The 19,219-nt window shown below is 41.5% G+C and overlaps 1 protein-coding gene across 5 annotated transcripts in view; it reads right to left on the reverse strand.

Annotated features, from left to right (window-relative positions):
- UBXN8 (UBX domain protein 8) overlaps nt 1-16,582 on the reverse strand; it is a 32,053-nt gene extending 15,471 nt beyond the window's left edge. For 2 of the 5 annotated variants that reach the window (XM_049095291.1, XM_035699766.2), the window contains exons 1-3: nt 16,126-16,582; nt 12,244-12,366; nt 7,504-7,574 (exon numbers count right to left, since the gene is read on the reverse strand). In XM_049095291.1, the coding sequence (XP_048951248.1) occupies nt 7,504-7,574; nt 12,244-12,366; nt 16,126-16,213 (282 nt within the window). In that variant the 5' untranslated portion in view covers nt 16,214-16,582. The remainder of the gene's footprint in view (nt 1-7,503; nt 7,575-12,243; nt 12,367-16,125) is intronic. The other 3 variants (XM_035699765.2, XM_035699764.2, XM_035699767.2) reach the window with 3 other exon arrangements.
- Between the last annotated feature and the right edge of the window lie 2,637 nt (nt 16,583-19,219).

Below are 19,219 nucleotides of genomic sequence, written 5' to 3' on the forward strand. Positions count from 1 at the left end.
GGTGAAGAAACTGGGTTTTCACACTAACTCAATTTTGCCAAAAAAGCAGCATCTTCCATGTTTACAGTACTCTCTAAAAATCTACATTTATACATAATGCAGATAAAAACAAATGTTCTATATTTATGTTTATCTGGAAGTCTGTCTCTATAGCCTTTAGTGTGTTTTCATTTCTTTTTGTTTTAATAAGATTTTGTTTTTTAAGTAATTAAAAATGACTTTTAAGTCATTTATTTTTAAGTCATCTCTACACCCAACGTAGGGCTTGAACTCACAACCCTGAGATCAAGAGATCACAAATTCTGTGCTCCACCAACTGAGCCAATCAGGTGCCCCTTGACTGTATCTTCAATGCAATGAAAACTACTAGGTGTTAGGGACATAAAGATGCATAGGATGTGATTCTTGACTTCTAGGAGCTTCACATCAACACCATCTGTTGAAGGCATGATGCCCAACACATGAAGTCACTTGGAAGAACGTTCACTGAATAGCTTAATCATAGGAAAGTTAAACATATTTTTGGACTTAAAAGAAATGGAGAGTCTGGTTTTAAGATGACACCGTGAAATTATTTCTGCCTCCTTCTCCTCTTGAAACTCATCCCTAAAACCAAGAAACAAGAAAGAGAAACCTAAATTCCATCACTGGTGAAACAAAGAAATACTACAGGCACCAAACCCACTGTGTGTAAGGACCTATGGAGGAGTGGGGTAACTGATAGCACACAGTGAGAAAGCTGCAGCCTAAGTGTCTGCAGAAGAGGAGCACAGGAAAAAGAAAGCCAGAGTGCTCCACAGATGCAGAACAATTTAGGAAGAAGACACACCACATACCATGGCTGGGATGTGGGGTGAGGTGCAGAGCTGAAAATGGGGAGTGGCGGAGGAAGCCACACATCAACCAATGATGAGATTGTAGTGAACCACAGATGTCTTTGCATCTGAAGGAAAAAAGGGAGGTAAAAAGGGAAAAGAACTTTTGGACCCCCACACCCAGTACCCTACTGCATACCCAAGGATGGAAGGTTTATTCTCTGGGAATATAAACCAGAGAGGCTCGAGAGTCCCAGATCCCAGGCCGAGTGCGAGCAGGAGTGCAAACTGGAAGCACGTTGTACATGAAAATGTACAGATCGACAATTGAGACTCCCAGCCGCCTTCCCCACTTGACTCAGACTGCTGCCAGTCGGGCTTTCGCTCCCAAGGTGAGAGAATAGAGGTGCCCCTTCTGGAGAAGGTGAATGGCAAAAGAACAAAGAGACAATGACAAAGTTAAACTACTCCTCCATGACCCAAAGGGTAAACTGGTGTACACCCGACACCAGCAGACAACCATCAAACCCTGCCCCCATACACAGAAATTCCAATTAGCTTTATTTTCCTTTTGTTTTATTTAAGTGCAACTTACAAACATTAAAGAATCCAAAGCTTGATGAAATTTTACAGATGCATATTCCATCAAATAACTTTTTGGTGCATCTTTCTTAAAGCTCAAAGGACAGAGCCAAGGATTACCACACGATTAAAGTCTCCAACACAAAAAATGGAGACTACAATTAACAGAGAAAATGGAACCTGAAAAACCACACTGGAATTTTGAGGTTTAATGGCGCAGTATCTCAAAATTCTAGTGATTTTCAATCTGCAATTCTGTGCCAAATCAAACTATCAATCAAGTGTCAGAAGAGAAGACTTACCTTTTTACAATGCGAAGCCTCAAAATTTTATTTATCAGCAGGTATGCATCTGTACAAGTTGGGCACTTCACCATGCACACAGACTATACCAAGATACTGATTTATTAATTTTCTTTTGTCCAAAGAGAGAACTTCAATGAGTTAAAGACTTTTGCCAAACTAAAGAATCCTAACTTTACATACCCTTAGGAATTACCCATGCCAATTACAGATAGTTGGCCCCTAGATGTAATTATAATACTAATTATCATGGAAGGCTTTACAATTAATAGTTACTTCCACAGGAAATAACATTAAGCTTCAAAAGTTCAAATATTTACAAGAGAGCTTCTTACAAAAAGATCTCACAACAACACTTACTGTTCTAAATTCAGATCAGGGTAGTTACACGTGTAGTAATCTCCCAACCCCTAACAAATACATAGACTTTTACTCTTGTGATTTGTTTTCAACCTTCACTTGTTTACTTAAAAAGGAATCATTTGTTCACCAGAAGAACAAGTTGTTTAGATGTTGAAACACGTTGATAACAAATTGAAAACAAGTTGATAGCTTTCAAAATATTAATGTCCTTGTACTAAGGCCTTTGTAAAGAGTTTATGTTTTTAGGGACACCAGGGTGGCTCAGCGGTTGAGCGTCTGCCTTCAGCTCAGGGCGTGATCCCACGGTCCTGGGATCGAGTCCCACATCGGGCTCCCTGCTTGGAGCTTGCTTCTCCCTCTGCGTATGTCTCTGCCTGCCTCTCTGTGTCTCTCATGAATAAATAAATAAAATTTTTTTTAAAAAGTTTGTTTTTAGGGGCAGCCCCGGTGGCGCAGCGGTTTACCGCCACCTGCAGCCTGGGGTGTGATCCTTGAGACCGGGGATAGAGTCCCACATCAGGCTCCCTGCATGGAGCCTGCTTCTCCCTCTGCCTGTGTCTCTGCCTCTCTCTTCGCTCTCTCTGAATTAATAAATAAATAAATCTTTAAAAAAAAAAAGAAAAAAGTTTGTTTTTAATATTTAGGTGGAAGTCCACAGGAGTCTCCTCTTTCACAAAGGTTAATCATCAATCTGCTAACTACCTGAGTGCTTACAGTTCAAGGTCAAGAAATAAGTGTTAGATAATCATCCATAGTAAATGTAATTCCTAGACAGCAAACACAATCTTGAATAGGATATGGCAAAAGCAATGCTAAAAAGGAAAGTTATAGCTATGAACATCTAATTAAAGAAGAATGATTTTATTTATTTTTATTTTTAAGATTTTATTTATTTATTCATGAGAGACATAGAGAGAGAGAGAGGCAGAGACACAGGAGGCGGGAGAAGCAGGCTCCATGCCGGGAGCCTGACGTGGGACTCGATCCCGGGACTCCAGGATCGCGCCCTGGGCCAAAGGCAGACGCCAAACCGCTGAGCCACCCAGGTTTCCCAAGAATGATTTTAAATCAACAAGTTATCTTTACACTTTAAAAAACTGTAAAAAGGGGATCCCTGGGTGGCTCAGCGGTTTGGCGTCTGCCTTTGGCCCAGGGCGCGATCCTGGAGTCCCGGGATCGAGTCCCACGTCAGGCTCCCGGCATGGAGCCTGCTTCTCCCTCTGCCTATATGTCTCTGCCTCTCTCTATGTCTCTCATAAATAAATAAATAAACAAACAAACAAACTGTAAAAAGGACAAACTGGGACACCTGGGTGGCTCAGCAGTTGAGCATCTGCCCTGCGCTCAGGGTGTGATCCCAGAGTCCCGGGATTGAGTCCCACATCGGGCTCCCTGTATAGAGCCTGCTTCTCCCTCTGCCTATGTCTCTGCCTCTCTCTGTCTGTGTCTCTCGTGAATAAATAAATAAATCTTAAAAAAAAAAAAAAAGAACTAAACAGAGAATAGAAAAAACAACCAGAACCAAAATTGGTTCTCTGAAAGATCAACAAAACTGACAAAGCTTTAACTTGACAAAGAATAAGAGAAGGCAAATAATTAAATCAGAAATGTGAGGTTATTACTACCAATCTTACAGAAATAAACAATTGCAAATCATCAAATCAGAAAACCAAGATGAAGTAGACAAATTCCTAGACACATACAAATTGCCTAAACTGATTCAAGAAGAAACAGAGTATCTCAACAGACCTAATAAACATTAAACATTAAAAACCTCCCAATAAAGAAAAGTAGGACCAGATGGATCTATAGGTGAAAGAATTCAAACCTTTAAGGAAGAGTTACCACTGATCCTGTTGAAATCCTAAAACATACAGGTGAGAACAGTTCTTTCTCAATTAATTCCATGAGGTCAACATTATCCTGATATCAAAGCCAGGCAAAGACACTACAAGGAAAGTACAGACCAATATCCCTTATAAATATAGATGCAAATATCCTCAACAAATTCTAGCAATGTAAATCCAATAGCATATAAAAGGATTATAGGCCAGCTAAGTGTGATTCACCTCAAGAATGTAAGATGTTTCAACATAAGAAAATCAATCAGTGTAAGACATATTAATAGACGGGGAAAATACGTTATCATCTCAATTGATTAAGAAAAAGCATTTTACAAAATTCAACACTCTTTATAATAAAAATACTCAGAAACTAGGAATAGGAAAGAACTTGCTCAACATAACGAGTGTCTAGAAAAAACCCATAGCTAATATCACATTCAATGGTGAAAGACTAAAAACTTTATAAGACCAGGAACAAGACAAGGATGCCTGCTTTCACCACTGCTATTTAACACTGTTTAGAAGTTTTAGCTAGAGTAACAGGCAAGAAACAGAAACCGTGCCATTTGGGAAAGACGAAAATAAAACTATCCCTATTCTCAGATGACATGATCTTATATAGACATAAACTGGAGATACTACAGGTTCAGTTTGCAATAAAGTGAGTATCTCAATAAAGCAAGTCAAATTAATTTTCTGCTTTCCCAATGCATATAAAAATATTTATACTACATTTATACTATAGTCTACTAAATATGCAATAGCATTACATCTACAAAAACAGTACATACCTTAATTTAAAGATACTTTAATGTTAAAAACAATACTAACCATTATCTGAGCTTTCAGTGAGTTGTAATCACCGATCACAGATTACCATGATAAATAATGAATAAGTTCGAAGTATTACAAGAATTACCTAAATGTGACAGAGACATAAATTTACCAAATGCTGTTAGAAAAATGGCACCTACAGACTTGGTTGATGTAGTTGCCATAAACCTTCAATTGGTTAAAAAAAAAAAAAAAAAAAAAAAAAAAGTAGCTGAAAAGCACAACAAAGTACAATAAAACAAGATTTGGCAGTATATAGAAAATCCAAAGAATCCACACACAGCAACCATTAGAGCTAATAAATAATGAACAAAGTACCCGGTACAAGATTAACATGCAAAAATCATTTGTATTTCTATACACCAGCAATGAAAAATCAAAAAAGGAAATTAAGACAACAATTATATTTAGAACAGCATCCAAAATAAAATACGGGAAATAAACTTAGCCAAAGGGTGAAAACTATGTACACTGAAAACTATAAAATACTACTGGAAGAAATTAAAGATATAAAATAAATGGAAGGACATTACAGGTGTATGTACTGAAAGACTTAATATTGGGACGCCTGGATGGTTCAGTGGTTGAGTATCTGCCTTCAGCCTAGGACATGATCCCGCAGTCCTGGGATTGAGTCCTGCCTGCATCGGGCTCCCTGCATGGAGCCTGCTTCTCTGCCTGTGTCTCTGCCTCTCTCTGTGTCTCTCATGAATAAATAAATAAAATCTTTAAAAAAATAAAATAAAATAAAACACCAATACTTCCCAAAGCAATCTACGGATTTTGTTGTAATCCTTCTCAAAATACCAGTCTTTTTTTTTCTTTAAAGATTTTATCTATTCATACATGCTAGACACAGAGAGGCAGAAATACAAGCAGAGAGAGAAGCAGGCTCCATGCAGGAAGCCCGATGTGGGACTCGATCCTGGGACTGCAGAATCACTCCCTGGGCCAAAGGCAGGCCCCCGACCGCTGAGCTACCCAGGTGTCCCCCAAAGGCCTTTTTTTTTTTCCCCAAAGGCCTTTTTTACAGAAATGGAAAAACAAAACAAAACAAAACAAAAAAACAAAAAAGGAAAAGCCAACTCAAATTCATATGAAATTGTAAAGAACCACAAATAGCCAAAACAATATTGAAAAAATTAAATTGAACCCCTACTTCAAACCATATACAAAAATTAACTCAAAGTGGGTTAATAGCTTAAATATAAAAGCTAAAACTATACAACTCTTAGAAGAAAATATATAGGAATAAGGGACGCCTGAGTGGCTCAGCAGTTAAGCCTCTGCCTTTGGCTCAGGGCGTGATCCCAGAGTCCAGGATTGAGTCCCACATCAGGCTTCTTGCATGGAACCTCCTTCTCCTTCTGCCTATGTCTCTGCCTCTCTCTCTCTCTCTCATAAGTAAATAAAATCTTAAAAAAAATAAAAAAAAAAAGGAATGAATTTTCATGGCTTTTGATTTGGCAATGGATTCTTTTTTTTTTTTTTGGCAATGGATTCTTAAATAGGACACCAAAAACATGAGGATCAAGAGAAATAAACAGATTTCATCAAAACTTTTGTCATCAAAGAACACTATCAAAAGAGTGAGGGGATCCCTGGGTGGCTCAGCGGTTTGGCGCCTGCCTTTGGCCCAGGACGTGACCCTGGAGTCCCGGGATCGAGTCCCACGTCGGGCTCCCTGTATGGAGCCTGCTTCTCCCTCTGCCTGTGTCTCTGTCTCTCTCTGTCTCTCTCTCATGAATAAATAAATAAAATCTTAAAAAAAAAAAAAAAGGAGTGAAAAGATAACCCATACAATGGGGGAAAATACTTGGAAATTATGTAACTGATAAAAGGCTAGTATTTAGAGTACATAAAGAAAAAGAACTCATAAAAAAAAAGATGGGGGCAGCCCAGGTGGCTCAGCAGATTAGCGCCCGCCTTCTGCCCAGGTCGTGATCCTGGAGACCTGGGATCGAGCCCTACATTGGGCTCCCTGCCTGGAGCCTGCTTCTCCCTCTGCCTGTGTCTCTGCCTCTCTCTCTCTCTCTCTTTCTCTGTGTGTCTCTTTCATGAATAAATTAATAAAATCTTAAAAAAAAAAAAAAAAAAAAGACAGGATGCCTGGGTGGCTCAGAGGTTGAGCTTCTGTCTTTGGAGTCCTGGGATCAAGTTCTGCATTGGGCTCCCTCTGCCTATGTCTCTGCCTCTTTGTGTGTGTCTCACATGAATATTTATTTATGAGTAAATATTTTTAAAAAGACAAAACTCAATCCAAAAATGGGCAAAGAACCTGAACAGATATCACTGTAAAGATATAGGAAGAGACATTTCTCCAACAAGCACACAAAAAGATACTCATCATCATTAGTCATTAGGGAAATGCTGATTAAAACCACCGTGTTATAACACTTCATACTCATTACAGTGGGTATCTAAAAGGAGGTGGGGATGGGATAATAAATATCAGTAAGGATATGGAGAAATTGGACCCCTCAGAAACTGCTGGTGAGAATATAAAATGGTATAGCTGGTGTAGAAAACAGTTTGGTGGTTCTTCAAAAAGTGAATACAGGGGGCATTGGGTGCCTCGCTCAGTGGCTGACTGTCTGCCTTCAGCTCAGGTCATGATCCCAGGGTTCTGGGATCAAGTCCCATATCAGGCTCCCTGCATGGAGCCTGCTTCTCTCTCTGCCTGAATCTCGCATCTCTGCCTCTGTGTGTGTGTGTGTGTCTCTCATGAATAAATAAAATCCTTTAAAAAAAATTATGCTGTACCTTTTCACCCTGTGCCTCTTGTTGTTTTTTTCTGACAAGTTTTTGCCGTTTCTCATTCTTCTCTTCTTCTTCTAAAACAGCAAACATAAAAGTGCTTTTTATTTCCAAATATCATAAATTGAAAGTTTTCTCTGAAAGTAGTCTGTAGACAACATTTTGGAGACAAGAAGAGACAACCTTTCAAAAAACAGACTATTTTTCAAATAATGAAAATGACATATATACAGACAGTTCAAACAAAGAAATCCACAAGTAAAATCTATAAGAAAAGGTCTGAGACAACAATTTTCTGACATGTATTAATATTAAATAGTTGTATTTTTGGTGAGGAGGCTTCAAGAATGACTATGGGAGCACCTGGGTGGTTCAGTCATCTACACATCTGCCTTCAGCTCAAGTTATAATCCCAGAGTCCAGGATTGAGTCCCAAGTCAGGCTCCCTGCTTAGGGGGGAGTCTGCTTCTCCCTCTCCCTCTGCCCCTCCCCACCTCATGCTCTCTGTCAAAACAATAAAATCTTAAAAAAAAAAAAAAAGAATGATTATCTTGGGGAGCACCTCGTTGGCTCAGGTGGTTAAGCATTCGACTCCTGATCTCAGCTCAGGTCTTGATCTCAGGGCTGTGAGTCCAACCCCTGCATTGGGCTCCACTTTACTTAAAAAAAAAAAAAAAAAAAAAAAGGACTCCTGGATGGCTCAGGAGTTGAGCATCTACCTTTGGCTCAAGTCGTGATCCCAGCGTTCTGGGATCGAGTTCCACACTGTGCTCCTGGCAGGGAGCTTCCTTCTCCCTCTCTCTGTTTCTCATGAATGAATAAATAAAATAAATAAATCTTTAAAAAAAAAAGTTGGATTTTTCATGTAGGCCCTTATAGGGCTTCAGCAGCTTCAAGACATGCCATGGAAACTCATTACTGCACATGAAGTGTGGAACACTGCACTACAGACATGAGTACCATTTGGTCACCCTTGGACATGATCATAAAAGCAACATGCCTGGGCACCTGGCGGTTCCAGTCAGTAGAACATGTGACTCCTGATCTCGGGGTTGTAAGTTCAAGCTCCACATTGGATGTAGAGATTTCTTAAAAATAAAATCATAAAATCATTAAAAAAATAATAAATGCAACATGCATATACTCTAAAGCTGGGATGTTTGGCAACTCCCATGACTGAACCAATATTAAGTTATTAGCTAAATGGCAAGAGAAAGGATTTTTGCTGTTTTATATTCTGGGTACACTAAGTTAGTTAGTTAAAGTAGGTTTGAGTTCACAACCCTGAGATCAAGACCAAAGCTGGTATCAAGAGTCGGATGCTTAACCAACTGAGCCATCCAGGAGCCTCTACTAAGTTTCATTTAAATTAATTTCATTTAACTGTGTTCTCTTAAGGAATTATCCATCCTTTTGAAAAATATATCCCTTAATGTGCCTGGCTCCTTATTTTTTTAAAAAACATTTTATTTATTTATTCATAGAGACACAGAGAGAGAGAGGCAGAGACACAGGCAGAGGGAGAAGCAGGCTCCATGCAGAGAGCCTGATGCGGGACTCGATCCAGGGTCTCCAGGATCATGCCCTGGGCTGCAGGCGGCCCTAAACCGCTGCACTACGGGGGCTGCCTGCCTGGCTCCTTAAATAGGAGCATTCCTTTGTCAACTACTTTCTTTCCTGGCAATAAATATTTCCTCAAGTTTATTAAGGGGAAAGATTAGGGCAGTAGCAAACCACATAGGAAATCAGGAGGCCACTAATCTGCTGTGTGATGAGTCAGACTTAATGATCTTAAGACTCCCTCCTGAACTCTGAGTCAAAGAATACAGCTTCTAAATAAATCAGTAACAGGTGGTTAAGGGGCCTTAATCCTTTTTTTTTTTTTAAGGAGACTCCATGCCCAATGTGGGGCTTGAACTCATGACCCTGGGATCAAGAGTCATATAATCTATCAACTAAACCGGCCAGGTGCCCCAAGGAGCTTTAATCCTTAAAGCCATTGAGAATTGACTACTTCTGAACTTTGATAGACCTCATCATGCAAATCTTTATAAAACATGGAGGATTAAAATTTTGGATGAATCTGAAGTCTTGTATCTCAACATCTGATGACACTAGGGAAGATAGAAAGTGTATAAACAAGCTGATTTTTTACTAATTTGAAGAAAATCTGACAATACTTAAGCACTTTATGCAGTTTTAATTACTTCTTTTTTTTTTTTTGGAAGATTTTATATATTTATTTGAGAAAGAGACCAAGAGCAGGGGGAGGGAGAAGCAGTCTCCCCACTCAGGAGGGGGACCGACATAGGGCTCGATCCCTGGACGCCAGAATCATGACCTGAGCTGAAAGCAGACATTCAACCAACTAAACCACGCAGGCACCTCTCTCTCTCTCTCTCTCTCTCTCTTTTTAAAGATTTTATTTATTTATTTGAGAAAGAGAGCACAAGCAGCATGGAGAAGGAGGAGGAGGCTCCGTGCTCAGCAGGGAGCCCAACATGGGGCTCGATCCCTGGACCCTGGGATAGTGACCTGAGCTGAAGGCCGACTCTTAACAACTGAGTCACCCAAGTGCCCAGCTTCTAACACTTTTAATATTATTAAAGGCTTTTAACAGTTAAACATTTTACTCATCAAAAATAAGAACAAGCATGGTTTCCTAAAGTTAGGAGTAAGCACCTAACTCTACAGATAAATAAGTGTAAAGAAAAACTACCGCAGTGAAATGAAAGATAAACTAGGTTGAAAAGCCTTTACAAATTAATGGTAGATACAATTACCAATTGTTGAATAGTTTATAAACTGAAAACCTCAAAGAACAATTAAACTGCACAATTTAGGGGCATCTGGGTGGCTCAGTTGGTTAGGCATCATGGGCTCAGGTCATGATGTCAGGGTCTGGACTGAGTCCTGTGTCAGGGTCCCTGCTCAGCAGGGAGTCTGTGTCTCCCTCTCCTTCTGCCCCTCTCCCTCCTTTCCCCAACTCCTGCACCCATACGCATGTTCTCATTCTCTCTCTCTCAAATAAAATCTTTAAAAATAAATAAACTGGAGCATCTGGAAGGCTCAGAGGTTGAGCATCTGCCTTTGGCTCAGGTCGTGATCCCAGGGTCCTGGGATCAAGTCCTGCACTGGGCTCTCTGCGGGAACCCTGCTTCTCCCTCTGCCTCTCTCTCTCTGTCTCTCATGAATAAATAAAATCATTTTTTTATTTTTTTTTTATTTTTTTTATTTATGATAGGCACACAGTGAGAGAGAGAGGCAGAGGCAGAGACATAGGCAGAGGGAGAAGCAGGTTCCATGCACCAGGAGCCCGACGTGGGACACGATCCCAGGTCTCCAGGATCGCGCCCTGGGCCAAAGGCAGGCGCTAAACCGCTGCGCCACCCAGGGATCCCCAAAATCTTTTTTTTTTTTTTAAAGAATCTTTTTTTTTTTTTTTAAGATTTTATTTATTTATTCATGAGAGACACACAGAGAAAGAGAGAGAGAGAGAGAGAGAGGCAGAGACACAGGCAGAGGGAGAAGCAGGCTCCACGCAGGGAGCCCGATGTGGGACTCGATCCCGGGTCCCCAGGATCACACCCTGGGCTGCAGGCCAGCGCTAAACCGCTGCGCCACCGGGCTTCCCCCCAAAATCTTTAATAAATAAATAAACATGGGGATCCCTGGGTGGCTCAGCAGTTTAGCGCCTGCCTTCGGCCCAGGGCATGATCCTGGAATCCCAGGATCCAGTCCCACATCAGGCTCCCTGCATGAAGCCTGCTTCTCCCTCTGTCTGTATCTCTGCCTCTCATGAATAAATAAAATCTTAAAAAATAAATAAATAAAAATAAATAAGCTGCACAATTTAAAATTAGAGAATTTGCAATGTATTATAGAAATGGTATCATTTCAAATGCATATAAAGGATAATGTACAATTTCCATATAAAGGATAATGTACAATTTCCTTTATATGCATATAAATGTTGGGTTTAGGGGCAACTGGGTGATTCAGTTGGTTAAGCATCTGCTTTCAGCTTAGGTCATGATCCCAGAGTCCTGGGATTGAGCCCCACGTCAGGCTCTCTGCTCAACAGGGAGTCTGCTTCTCCCTCTACTCTTCCCTGCTCATGCTCTCTCTCAAATAAACAAATAAAATCTTTAAAAAAAAAATAATGTTGGGTTTAAGGGCATCTGGGTGGTGCAGTCAGTTGAGTGTCAGACTCTTGGTTTCAGTTCAGGTAGTGATCTCCAGGTGATGAAGCCCCTTGTTGGGTTCCATGCTCAGGAAGGAGTCTGCTTGAGATTCTCTCTCTCTCTCTCTCCCTCCCTCTGCCTCTCCCACTCATGCTCTCTCGCTCTCTCAAAATAAATTTTTTTTAAAAAATTTTAACTGGCGATTTATCGTCCATTAAAAATCAAGAAGAGGGGCACCCAGGTGGCTCAGTTGGTTGAGCACCTACCATCGGCTCAGGTCATGATCCCAGGGTTCTGGAATCCAGCCCCCCACTTTGGGCTCCCTGCTTTGTGGGAAGCCTGCTTTTCCTTTTCCCTCTGCCTGCCACTCCTCCTGCTTGTGCTGTCAAATAAATAAAATAAAATCTAAAAAAAAAAAAAAATCAAGACAAAAGTTGCAATGATTACCTTGAAGTGGCATATCACAAATTAACAGTAAATGGTTCTTGTTATGCAAAGTTCTAGAATCAACAAAGAATTTAAGTATAAAATTATAAAAGGGTAGCATAAACAATAAACTTACCTTTCAGATATACTTGAGATGATTTAAATGAATTAAGCCATGAGGTAGTCACAGAAATAATTAAAGTAAGAAGAGCAAGCAGTAAGAAAATCCGACCACACAGCAAAATTAGATCTTTAACTCCTTATAAAGGTAAAGAAAAAAAAATTACTATTAAAATTCAAGACACTTTTCTTGATATTAATAATAAAGAGTAAGGCATTAAGATTATTTAGAGTAGTAAAGTACAGTAAAAGCTAATATATGCAACTGTCTTACGATTTTTTTCATATAGTCTCCTTAGTAAGCTAAAACTCATTGCGGATATCATTACCAAAACAAGTTTTCAGAAAACAATTTTAGAATAGCTTCTGTCTCAGAAATACAATTCAAGTGACTGGCTACATTATAAACATTATGACTATCAATAACGCATAAATTCTGGTTTCCCTCTGTCCAGAGGAAATAAAATTATCCCATTGGGAATTAAATTTTGACAGTATCATCTTGTCAAATTCTCATTCTATTTAAAAAGTCATTCTGAAACATGAAATTCATATTTCTCATAGTTAAATTATGTTCCTGTATACTTCTCTATTCCTCAATATTAATTCAGTCATTTGCAAAGAAAATTTCTTTTTTTTTAATTTTTATTTATTTATGATAGTCACAGAGAGAGAGAGAGGCAGAGACCCAGGCAGAGGGAGAAGCAGGCTCCATGCACCGAGAGCCCGACGTGGGATTCGATCCCGGGTCTCCAGGATCGCACCCTGGGCCAAAGGCAGGCGCCAAACCGCTGTGCCACCCAGGGATCCCCGCAAAGAAAATTTCTATATACAACCATGTTTGCCTAGAAAAAAGTAAAAATTCAGTATTTTGTCTCATTTTAAGAATAAATATGAAAATCTGGGATCCCTGGGTGGCGCAGCAGTTTGGCGCCTGCCTTTGGCCCAGGGCGCGATCCTGGAGACCCGGGATCGAATCCCACGTCGGGCTCTCGGTGCATGGAGCCTGCTTCTCCCTCTGCCTGGGTCTCTGCCTCTCTCTCTCTCTCTCTCTCTCTCTCTCTCTCTGTATGACTATCATAAATAAATAAATAAAAATCTAAAAAAATATATGAAAATCAAATGAGCAAAAGTGTAATAAGCACCTGCACTTCATGTAACACAATTTGCTATATGGTGAGGGAGCAAAAATAAAGTTGGGTTAAAAATAATTTCTATGCTCCAGGAGTTTTTAGTTTTGTAGCTCTAAAAGTTTCCAGGCAAAGGTACAGAAAAACCATCACATTCAGGGCTGGTAATTAGTCAATTTAAGATTAATGAAGAAAATATATATACAGACTTAAATCTTTCTTTCTTTCTTGAAGTATCATTGACTACACTTGTGATAAAGATTTTATTTCTTTTAATTTAATAAATTAATTTATTTTTAAAAAAATTTTATTTAAGTAATCTCTGTACCCAGTGTGGGGCTCAAATTCACAACTTGGAGATCAAGAGTCCCACACTCTTCTGACTGAGCTAGCCAGGTGCCCCATAAATATTTCATTTTTAACTGAAAAGCGATATATGTTATCCTTTTCAAAAACAGCAATTTAAAGTTGTTTAGAGAAGAGATACTTGTTTTGCCTCACAGTCCTCCAATTTTTGCCAGCATTAGCTGTTGATTTAAGTGTTGTTCAAAACAACACCTAACTAAGTCTAGGGTATCAGAAAAGTAATTTAATACCGACAGTACTGGGGACCCCTGGGTGGCTCGGTGGTTGAGCATCTGCCTTCAGCTCAGGTCGTGATCCTGGGGTCCTGGGACTGAGTTCCGCATCCGGCTCTCCGCAGGGAGCCTGCTTCTCCCTCTATGTCTCTGCCTCTCTCTCTCTGTGTCTTTCATGAATAAATAAATAAAATCTTAAAAAAAAAATACCTACAGTATTGGTATTTAGAGAAATCACTAAGTTATAGGATTTATGTTCCATAATACTGCTTTTGTGTTCTAACAAGCAAGCAATTTGCAAATGTCATATGGGAATATAAAAGAACTAGATTTGTGTGTACATCTTTCAAGTAAAAAATTACTTAATTAAATCGATTTTTTGGATACTTATTCTCAAGAGTCCATGTGCAGGGCAATCAACACTTGTAGTATTTGACTCCTTCCTGGGTGGGGGAGAGAGAAATATACAAAGCTAGGTCTCATCGTGGTCTCTACTTCAGAATTAAACATAAAGGGCAGCCGGGGTGGTTCAGCGGTTTAGCGCGGCCTTCAGTCCAGGGCCTGATCCTAGACACGGAGGATCCAGTCTCACGTTGGGCTCCCTGCATTGAGCCTGATTCTCCCTCTGCCTGTGTCTCTGCCTCTCTCTCTCTGTGTGTCTCTCATGAATAAATTTTAAAAATATAAAAAAAAAATTCAACATAAAGAGGGAAACATGAAGGTTAAACCCACCACTAATATATCCAAAAATGGACTGATTCTCCACAGGTCCACCATTTTTCCTGTTTTCCCTTTATCACTCCAACAACCAACTACTTAGGGTTGTTCAATTTCATAGGTAGGAGTCATTCTAGTCATTCTTGATCCCTCCTCTCCCATTAATCCATCCACAAATCCTGTTGATTCTACTTTGTAAATATTCCAAATCTGTGGCACCTGGTGGCTCAGTGGCTGAGCATCTATCTGCCTTTGGCTCAGGTCGTGATACCAGGGTCCTGGGATCAAGTCCTACAGGGGGCTCCTTATAGGGAGCCTGCTTCTCCCTCTGCCTGTGTCTCTGCCTGTGTGTGTGTGTGTCTCATGAATAAATAAAATCTTTAAAAAAAAAAAAGGGATTCCTGGGTGGCCCAGCGGTTCAGCGCCTGCGTTTGGCCCAGGGCGCGATCCTGGAGACCCCAGATCGAATCCCACGTCGGGCTCCTGGTGCATGGAGCCTGCTTCTCCCTCTGCCTGTGTCTCTGCCTCTCTCTCTCTCTCTGTGTGACTATCATAAATAAATAAAAATTTTTTTAAAAATCTTAAAAAAAAAAATTCTAAATCTGTGAACATTTTTTTCATCAGTTATCATCCTAGTCTAGGCCATCATCACCACTTGCCTACTTCACTCAGAGCCTCACTTGCTTCACTGCTTCCACTACAGCCTCCTTTCCACACATTCTCCACAGAATCCACTGACTGACTAATAATCTCTTCGCCCACTGTGGAGCTTGAACTCCCGGCCTGAGATCAAGAGTCGCACGCTCCACAGACGGAGCCAGCCAGTCCTCTAGTGACTCTCAAAGCCTTAGGGATGCGCTTAACCTCCGCCAAGTCTTGTTTCCTCAAGCGTAGGATGAGGATTCTACTAAGTACAGACGCCCCCTCCCCCCCCCCATAGTTATAATACAGATTGGATAAGATAATGAATAAACAGCACTTAGAGCGAGGCTTGTAACAGATGCCCAGTGACATGTTATCATCTCAAGCCACTCTCCCCCTAAGTCTCCCTGATCCATCAACAGTGGTCTTCAGCCCTTTCCTCCAACAGGTCACAATTCCTTTCGTCTGGAATGTTTGGACTCTGGCTCCGTAGCATTTCCTTATATTCCTTAGAAGGCCTCTATCACCTCACCCTACTTCTTTGTGAGCGTTCAAGACAATCTGAAAGTAGCGTCTACGCGCGTCCTGCGCTTCCCGCCAGCCTGCGTCCCCTTGCACGCGAAACCAGACGGACGCCTCCTGCGCGAAGACCGTCGTCGACCTCCCTCAGAGGGGCTGCGGACCCGGCGCCAGAAGAGACGGGCGCGGTGCAGTCTGGGAATTGTAGTCCCGGACGCCGAAGAAGACGCGACCGCGAGACTGGAATTCGATACAACATTCATGGGAAAGTTATGCGGCTGTGAATGCCAGAAGGGAAAAGACAACACTTACCTAGATCAGGGCTCCCACGCCGGAGCTCCAGACACAAGATGGGGAGAGCAGAGAGGAGGAAAATGCCAACAACCCCACGAGAAGCCATGGTGGCGGGAGCGCCGCGTCCGGGCGGGAGCCCCGCCTCTTCCGGTTGCGCCTTCCTCTGGATGGTGAGGAACGGAGCCCTTAGTGAGGGAGCGGTTTTCGGGGTCGGCTAGACCCTGAAGCCCGGTCGTTGGTTCGGCTACGATAGCCCCTGTTTTTGAACTCATACCCTGTAGCCTTATATCAGAAGAAATGCAGATCATCTCCCCACGTCACATTATGTCCAGAAGAGATGGCGTGCCTGGCAGCCTCCCTCCCTGGCCAGATGTGAGAAAGCAGAGCTTGGGCGCTGGCGGCTGCACCCGGGAGGCCGGCCCGCAGCGCTCGTCCCTCGGCGGCGAGCTGGACTCCGGAAGCTGTGAAAAAGAACTCTGAAGAGTAAAGCGTATTGGAAGATAAAGTGTAGTGTTACTGTGAATGACTTACCTTGGCGTCATGGTTCTATGACCTCATTGCCATCCCATGACTCGCCTCTATGGCGCTTCTGCCCACCTGCAACTCTTAAATGACAGTGGTCTCCACAGTTTACAAAGTTTCTTGCTTTAAAGTTTTGTGTTCTGGCCCATCCATCAGTCCTCCCACCTCACCCTTCTGTGGAGTCCAACACATTTATTGAACTCCACAGTGTGCCTGGTACTGTAGAACTATGGGAAATTCAAATATACGTAAGTTACTAAATTTGTCCTCAGGAAACTCAGTTTACTAGCCCTGCCTGTAAACAGATAAATACAGGGACGCCTGGGTGGTTCAGTGGTTGAGCATCGGCTTTCAGCTCAGGGCAGGATCCCAGTCTGGGGATGGAGTCCATCCCGCTCCCTGCAAGGAACCTGCCTCTCCCTCTGCCTATGTCTCTGTCTCTGTCTGTGTCTCATGAATAAATCCAAAACAAAACAAAACAAAACAAAAAACAAAAAAACGGATGAAAACAATACAGCACTTGAGTGCTATGATAGGGATACCCACCCGGTACAATGAAGTCTACCCCAACGGTTTGGGGGGAAAGCCTTCAAATTGTGTTGTAAATGTCAGGAGTTGAGTGGAGGAATGGCAGTGAGGACCAAAGGAAGAGTGGGATTATTATTATTATTTTTTTATTTATTTATGATAGTCACAGAGAGAGAGAGAGGCAGAGACGTAGGCAGAGGGAGAAACAGGCTCTACAAACCGGGCTCCCGACGTGGGATTCGATCCTGGGTCTCCAGGATCGCGCCCTGGGCCAAAGGCAGGCGCCAAACCGCTGCGCCACCCAGGGATCCCTGGAAGAGTGGGATTTCAAATTTAGGAAGCAATGCAGAGGAATTACCAGTTTAAGTATATAATGGTTTAAATAGTTTAAATATTAAATACTTAATAGGGGATCCCTGGGTGGCGCAGCGGTTTGGCACCTGCCTTTGGCCCAGGGCATGATCCTGGAGACCCGGGATCGAATCCCACGTCGGGCTCCCGGTGCATGGAGCCTGCTTCTCCCTCTGCCTATGTCTCTGCCTCTCTCTCTCTCTCTCTCTCTCTCTCTGTGACTATCATAAATAAATAAAAAAATTAAAAAAAAAATAAATATTAAATACTTAATAGTTTAAAATAATGCAGTTTAAAGTTTGAATGGAGGGACAGCTCAGTGGTTGAGCATCTGCCTTTGGCTCAGGTCATGATCCCAGGGGTCCTGGGATCGAGTCCTGCATCAGGCTCCTCACAGGGAGCCTGCTTCTCCCTCTGCCTATGTCTCTGTCTCTCTGTGTCTCATGAATAAATAGTAAATCTTATAAAAAATTTTTTTAATTTAAAAAAAGTTTGAATGGAGGGACACCTGGATGGCTCAGCGGTTGAGCATCTGCCTTTGGCTCAGGGTGTGATCCCAGGGTTCCAGGATCAAGTCCCAGATCAGGCTTCCTGCATGGAGCCTGCTTCTCCCTCTGCCTGTGTCTCTGCCTCTCTCTGTGTGTCTCTCATGAATAAATAAATAAAATTTCAAAAAAAAAGTTTGAATGGAGATGTATACACAGGTTGGAGGTAGGCCCACAGGGAACTTTGCTTTGTATATGGGCTAAGAACTTTGTCCTGAACCTGAAAGTGCAAAATAGGAAAGCACAATCTCAAAATCAATTCGGTGAAGTAATATAAATTATAACATGACATACCAATTAAATAATTAAATATATTGACTCACTAAGAGATTCTTATTTGTTGTCTGTATGAACACAGGAAAAGAAAGTTCCACAGTTCTTACCATCTTCATTTTTATACAGTTTCCTCCTTTAGGTATTTTTCTTGTTATTGTTCTCTGGCTTTATATATTCCTTTTTTTTTTTTTTTAAGATTTTATTTATTTATTCATGAGAGACAGAGACAGAGAGAGAGGCAGAGACACAGGCAGAGGGAGAAGCATGCTCCATGCAGGCAGCCCGATGCAGGACTTGATCCTGGGACTCCAGGATTATACCCTGAGCTGAAGGCAGACATTGAACCGCTGAGCCACCCAGGCATCCCTGGCTTTCTATATTCCTAATTTCATCTGTTGATAGCGCCAGTGAATTTCTGTCAAGAGAGTAAAGTGGAGGCTTGCAAGTACTCCAGGGTCATACACATTTTCCAAACTTTGTCCATTGTGAAATCTCTCTCTGTCCATTATGATTATCTATGCTAACTCCTTGCAAAAAGACCAGCAAAATAATCTGTTTTAGTAAAACCAAGTTTCCCATCTACTACATTAAGGGAGAATACTATCTTGACAAAGTCTTAATAGTGTCTCAGAGAAAAGGTCAAGGATTTTGAAGTTTAGATTGGAGTGGTTTAAGGTGGGCTTTTCGATTCTTTTGTGGGTACCTCACCGGGATTGGACATAGTGCATGGTATAATAGTTTAGTACTGGTGGGCTGAGCAAGATACCAGACTTGACAGCAGGTGAGTTTCCTTTTTTTGGTAAAGAAGGGGATTTGCCAATTGAGTGATGAGTTCAACTTCTCAGTACCTGAGAGGGAAACTTTTTACCCAGATGAGCAACCTATTGTTC

This window comes from Canis lupus, chromosome 16 (assembly GCF_003254725.2).
Source record: "Canis lupus dingo isolate Sandy chromosome 16, ASM325472v2, whole genome shotgun sequence".
NCBI lineage: Eukaryota > Metazoa > Chordata > Mammalia > Carnivora > Canidae > Canis > Canis lupus.